The sequence below is a fragment of the Orycteropus afer genome, unplaced genomic scaffold, assembly GCF_000298275.1.
Source record: "Orycteropus afer afer isolate SDZICR_OR568_19922 unplaced genomic scaffold, OryAfe1.0 scaffold00183, whole genome shotgun sequence".
NCBI lineage: Eukaryota > Metazoa > Chordata > Mammalia > Tubulidentata > Orycteropodidae > Orycteropus > Orycteropus afer.
In genome coordinates this window covers 1,868,353-1,875,315 of record NW_006921770.1, presented here as the reverse complement: position 1 = coordinate 1,875,315, position 6,963 = coordinate 1,868,353, and the positions used below count along the sequence as shown (strand labels likewise).

General features: G+C 40.9%; 1 protein-coding gene across 1 annotated transcript in view; it reads left to right on the top strand.

Annotated features, from left to right (window-relative positions):
• The window catches only part of DAB1 (DAB adaptor protein 1), a 433,463-nt gene extending 431,436 nt beyond the window's left edge, over positions 1 to 2,027 (top strand). Inside the window, exons 12-13 of the mRNA XM_042781851.1 lie at positions 1,432 to 1,559; positions 1,920 to 2,027. Of these exons, the coding sequence (XP_042637785.1) occupies positions 1,432 to 1,559; positions 1,920 to 2,027 (236 nt within the window). The remainder of the gene's footprint in view (positions 1 to 1,431; positions 1,560 to 1,919) is intronic.
• Positions 2,028 to 6,963: the final 4,936 nt, after the last annotated feature.

Genomic DNA, 6,963 nt, shown 5'->3' with positions numbered 1-6,963 from the left:
GGGCACCTCCCAGAACATTGTTTTGTGCCACTCCCAACAGAAATACTCCAGGTGGACACCTTCAGCAATCAGGAGCTCCTCAGTTGCTCGTAGAAAATCCCACCTTGGAGTTTACAAAGACTTATGGGTAGAAAAGCCACACAAAGTAATTTACTATACCACACAGACACACATGTAATGTTGTGTTGCAGTGTTGTTTATATTAGAGAACATAATGAATGTGAAGTGCCTGGTACAAAGTTTTACTCAGGGGTGCACAATAGTGTCATTATCTGTAAGTTCACCGGAGTAAAAAGGTACTCATCAAGTTGTATAATCATTCACTGTCTGATCGGTGGTCAGATTTTCTAAATTCTGCAGATTCAGGACAGGGAGGCCCTATTAATGGCATTTGAAATTAGGCTACTAAATCAAGCCATGGGGCAGAACCAATGACTGGTGTGTTTAATGCCAAATTAGAAATTATTGAGAGAAGACTAATTCCCAGTGGCATATTTATTATAAATCTCTGTTACAAATGAGATTAGGAGAGTGTGGGAACGTCAGTACAACAAATACATATCCATGTACTGTGAGCAGTGAAGGGCTAGCTGTGAAGTTAACATCAACTTCATCCATCTTCAGAGATCACCACAGCCCCAAAGGCCACATTGCAGGGGGGAAAGACCTGCATTCAACAACTGTTTATTGAGCATCTACTGTATGTTCTAGTTCTACCAGTTGCTAACCATATGAACAACTTAGCAACATTCACTTTCCTTCTGTGAACAGGGATAAGCCCTACCTCAAAGACCCTTTATGAGGATTAGAGATAATGTCTGCAACATTTCTAACAGTTTCTAACAGCTATAAGGTACCCAACAAATATTTATCACTGCCCTCTGATCTGTGTCCCCTTATTAAAATAATTGTGTGATGTGAGAGAGGAGAAAGAAAGCCATAGCCCAATGGTTCTCAAACTTAAGCAGGCATGAGAATCATCTGGACAGCTTCTTAAAACACAGAGTTTCTAATTCAGTATTTCTTGAGTGGTGTCTGAGAATGTACATTTCTGAAAAGTGATCAGATGAGACAGATGCCGATGCTGCTGGTCTGGAGCCCATCCCCTGAGAATGACTACGTTAGCCATCAGGTGGGACAAGGTCCATCCATATGATCAAGTGTGTGAGAGGACAAGATAAATATGTCCATGGGACCAATTCAGATGTTCAACTGATTTATCTTGTGCTGGGAAGAGAAGTCCTGTGATCTGACTTTTAATATAATCAGATCCCTGAGGTTTCCATGGGATGTAAGTGATTACAGCCAGTCACATAAAATACTTCTTCTTTTTTTTTTTTTTTTAATTTTATTGTGATTTGGGTGGAAGTTTACAGAGCAAATTCATCTTCCATTTAAAATACTTCTTTCTTTTACATGGTCTCTGTGTAGCTCCAACCCCAGCCCCTAGACAGAGCTCTCCATCCAAATCATCTGCCTCCCATGCCAGTGATCCCACCACAGATGACATCTTTGAAGAGGGATTTGAAAGTCCCAGCAAAAGTGAAGAGCAAGAAGCTGTAAGTGACTGGTTTGTTATTTCAGTTTTGTTTTTCCTTAACATTAAAACTCTGGCATCTGAAATGGACAATGCATGAAAAGACCTACATAGAAAAGAATGCTGACTCAGACTCTTAAATTCCAGAGGGGTTACTAAAGCTGTTTTATTTTATGTCCAAATGAGTCAGTTGAAATAACATCCTTTTATTAAGTTGCTACTACCTGTTCTTGCATTTGTGGGTGTAGCATCATCTAACTGGAGGTGTTCCCCCTTTTAACATAAGTCATTCTACCTGCTGCATGAAAATATGCCCAACTGTCTTATATTTTCAATTGTTGAAAAGAAAGGAAAGAAAAAGTGTTATCTTCTTGTGTTCTAGCCTGATGGATCACAGGCCTCATCCAACAGTGATCCATTTGGTGAGCCCAGTGGGGAACCCAGTGGTGAGCCCAGTGGTGATAATATAAGTCCACAGGCCGGTAGCTAGATAGCGCAGGTCTGGGTAGGTATCTGTCCTTTTTATCTCCTTCCCCCTTGAGCCCTCTGCTTTCTCTTATGCTTGTTCTTCATATTTGAAGCCATATTCCCAATGTTTGCACCATCCTTCCTTGCCTGAGCTATGTTCCCAATGTTTGTACCATCATTCCTTGCCTGGTGTCTGTTTTCCATCTTGTTTTTCCTCATGGATGCATGACCTTTGATATATATTGGGAGGTAGGGATGAAGGTAAGGAATGGGGAATGGTCATGTGGTTTTATTAATCACATATGCTGAGTGGGGGGGGGTAGCATGAGGCATGGGCAACACTTCCTTAATGTTTGTGGAAATACCAACATTCCAAGATGGACATATTATGCCCACTTTGACAATTTATTGGTGAAACGTGGTCCAGATGCTTTAATCCTTTAAGCAAAATATCACTGCATTTGCCTATACTCAGCAGATCTAAAGAGGTCACCCATGAAACACACTGAGAAGCCAGACTAAGAAGCAAAAACAAGCAGTGCTCGAAATAAGATTGATCCAGATGTATGATTATGGAGCCCTTTTTGTCTAGTTGAATGATGGTGCCCCCTCACCATTTCCAAAGTGAAATTCAAAGCCCAAAGACATGTAGCATTCATTTCTGAGGCTCTGCTGTTTGCACCTGTGCTATCATTTGTGGCTTGCCACAGAGTCACTTCAGATTCCATCAGCAGCTACTTTGTGAGAGGTGTACTTACATTTACTAGAAGTGGCTTTTGGCACTTGAATTTCAATACATCTGATTTGATGAAAGAAAGAGGAGCTGATGAAGCAAACCTTCTCAGGAGACAGAAGTACACCTTGTTACCCAGACATGATTTCTAAGGTCACTCCTTGACAAATGTGTTCAATTTTCAGATACTTTCCTCATTTTCCATAAACGGGTAGGACTGCAAAGCCATACCCACAGAGCTTTTTTCTTAGTCCTGAATGGCATGGTCAGAACCATTAAAATGGTAAATAGTTCTCACTGTTCATAAATGGAATTCTGAGGCTACCCCAGAATCATTCTCAGTCCATGCATAAGTTATTTTGACGGTTATTGAAAGCTAATACGCTGTTTTGAAAGTGCATTTTGTTAATAGATTTTATGATTGAAGAACTTAACATACTATATATTTTGCCACATTTTATATCAGAACAACGGCACATAGTAATACATCATGCCATACAAAACCACCTAATACCCATTTAAAAATTCATACTTGTAAAGCTATGTGGGGAACTGGTGAGTTAAAGGTAAAGTCAACGCTCCAGGAAAGAGAAAAATTGGAGATTATGGGCAGACTCCTTGGGAAGGTTCCCCTGGAGGTTTTCCACCTCTTGCATATGTTGTATTTCACACACTCAACCTTGCCTTGCAAATTTTGATGAATGAACTATAGGTGACAAGGACCATTCATCAGGATAACAGCAAAACCCATCCTAAAATTGAAGTTCTTCTAGAAAACAAAGATGACTTACACCATTTGCAGATCAGTGTATCAAGCCCTCACCTTTATGAGCCTATTCAGCTTGACACAGTCATACAAGCTGAACTATTTCATGGGCTTCAGCCTGTTTCACAGTTGACACTCAATCCAGTGCCCTAAACCATGGCTGGATAGCAAGTGGATGTAGCATGGAATAGTGGCATCAGCTCGGGATTTGGAACCTGAGTTCAAATTCTGGCTCAGCTACTCAGTAACAGGAAATCTAGGGCAAGAACTGTAATTTCTCTGGTTTTGGTTTCTCATCTGCTCAATGGGGCTTATATTATCCATTATATTAACTATGATGGCATATGTTGAGTCTCTAGCACAGAGAAGGACATTTAGTAGTCAGCTTAAAAATCTAAGTAAGACTGCCTGAGTCTAGATTCTGGTTCTACCACTTACTGGCTAGGTGACCCTGATGAGATTTCATAATTGGAAAAATAAGGATAAAAATAGTACCTGCTTCATAGGGTTATTGTGTGGATTAAATAAGGTAATGTATGTGGAGTTCTTAGCTTAGTGTCTGACACAGGAGGTCACCCAATACATGTTAGCTGCCATTATCATCACCATCATGACCATAAAAATCATCAACATTACCATCACCGTCAGCTTCACCATCATTATCATCCCTCACACTCAATAAATGTTGATTCTCCACCACACTGGATTTGGGACATTTAACCCTCATGTGGAATAAGTTCTACCATAAGTACCCAGGCCATGGGCTTGAGGCTTTGCTTTGCACTTTTTTATCCTTGTTGCTGTTGTTAGGTGCTGTCGAATTGACTCTGACTAATAGCAACCCTGGGAGCTCTGGTAGCATAGTGCCTAAGGCACTTGACTGCTAACTAGAAGGCTGGCGGTTCAAACCCACCAGCCACTCTTCAGAAGGAAGATGAGGCAATCTACTTCTGTAGTGATACTGCCTCAGAAACCCAAGGAGGGATCGCTATGAGTCGGGTCCGACTCAATGGCATATAACAACAGCAACAACAATAGCAAGCCTATGTATGACAGAATGAAACACTGCCCAGTCCTATGCCAGCTGCTGTGTCAGTCCATCTCGTTGAGGGCCTTCCGTTTTTATGCTGACCCTCCATTTTACCAAGCATGATATCCTTCTCCAGGGACTGGTCCCTTCTGGCAACATGACCAAAGTAGGTGAAATGAAGTCTGGTCATTCTCACTTCCAAAGAGCATTCAAGCTGCACTTCTGTCAAGACAGATTTGTTAGTTCTTTGGCAGTCCATGGTGCTTTCAGTATTCTTCACCAACACCACAGCTCAAAAGCATCAACTCTTCTTCAGTCTTACTTATTCGTTTTCCAGCTTTCACATGCATATGAGGCTATTGAAAATACCATGGTTTGGGTCAGACACACCTTCTTCTTCAAAGAGACAGCTTGCTTTTCATTATTTAATTAATTATCCTTAACCAAAAACCAAAACCAAACTCACTGCCATGGAGTTGGATCTGACTCATAGCAACCCCTCCGGGGGTTTCCAAGATGGTATTATTACAGAAGTAGATTGCCCAACCTTCTTTCTGAAGAGTGGCTGGTGGGTTTGAACCACCAGCCTTCTGGTTAGCAGTCAGATGCTTTTGGTACTACACCAAATTTTCAGTGTACCTCAAAAAAGCTGTGGGAAAAAGAGAAAAGAAAACCTTCACCCCTTAGCTCTTTGGCTTGCCCTTTTCCATAATTAGAACAACCCAGTTTGGACCTCACAGGCCACAGAAAAATAATTAGTCTTATATTCACATGGAAATTATAATAAGCACTTCCCAGCTCCAAAGGAGTACTGGGTTGTAATCTTCGGTGAAACAGTTTTCTCTTAAAGAAAACTTAGCCTGGCAATTTCACAGTTCCTTTTCAAGAATTACATGCCAAAGGCTGATGCCAGCCTAGCAGATATCCCCTAAGACACCCAACAAGGAAGGGCCCTTCCTAGACCCTTCTGTCAATAGCAGCACAAGCCTTATTTGATCTTTCTGTCTCCTCCCCATTCACCCATCCGCCCAACTGGGAATTCTCTGACTACAGTTTCTTAGTGCCTTTTTAGACATTTGGATGAGAGATACCATGGGGACACTTACAGCCATGGCTCTAGTTTCCCCTGTGCCTTTGTACAATTGGAAAGCAAGTCTCTTCCTTCTTATTGCACTTGCAGGCATTATCTCTATCTTATTATTATTATTATTATTATAAATACACACATGGTTCTGAGTAGGTAAGGGTGACATCTGTTGATAAGTTAAAGCCGTATCGAACCCTAGTAAGAGGAAATGGGCGAAATCCACGCAGATGGGAGCTTCAGGACCAATCTCAAATAGCATTTCTGTTTTAACAATAAAGAGAAATATTTTCAGTTATTCTGCTTTTTTTTTTCCTACTCTCCTGTCTGGGAGAATCACTTGTCTTTGAAAGGCTGGGGATAATAGGGGCAAAAAAAGAAGCAAAATAATATTATAATGGCTGGTGTGGGAATGGCAGGTAATTTATACTTCACTGGTGTGTTGCTGGAGCAATTTTAAGGGCGAAATGTTAGCTTTTGAGGAGATGAAAGAAAAATGAAAACATTTATCTGGTTAAATGACTAAGTAAATAAACTGCCTATCAGACTTTCCCAGCTGTCAAGTCAAAGTAGCATCTGTAACAATGGGGAATTGTTTGGTCTGTCTCCCTTAGTAACAATAGATATGGCTATAAATAATAAGTCACTGTCGTTTTTTTAATACTGATCTTGGTGGTGGGAACCTAAGGCATATAAAGTATTACCTGATGGATTTCTAATGTTCACAGGAAAAGCAAGCTGAATTTCAGATGCTTGGAAGGAAGAATCTTTATAAAAGAAAGAAAGAAGGAAGGACACACGGTAGAATGGAAGTAAGCAAGCAAGGGACGAGAGTAAGGGGACTTGAGTCTGAATAATTATAGTTTCTAAGCAGGTGACCTTAGACAAGCATGTTGTTGTTGTTGTTGTTATGCGCCATTGAGTTGGACCCGACTCATAGCGACCCCTCCTTGGGTTTCCGAGGCAGTATCACTACGGAAGTAGATTGCCCCATCTTCCTTCCGAGGAGTGGCTGGTGGGTTTGAACCGTCGGCCTTCTGGTTAGCAGTCAAGTGCCTTAGGTACTATGCTACTAGAGCTCCCTAGACAAGCATATGACCCTCTGAATCACAGTCCCCTCCTATGGATAAATACGAATAATTGTCAGCAGTTCCCTTCCCAGGCTATCCAGAGATGAAATGAGATCATGAATGTGAAAGTGCTTTTGTAAGTGTTGAAAGTAAAATACACATATTTGGGATTATTATTACCATTCTATTTTAAAATAGAATCAAACAACAAAGCCTTAAAACAAAGATCCACAAAAACAGAATATCATCTGCCCATTTGGTAGACAAAGAACTCA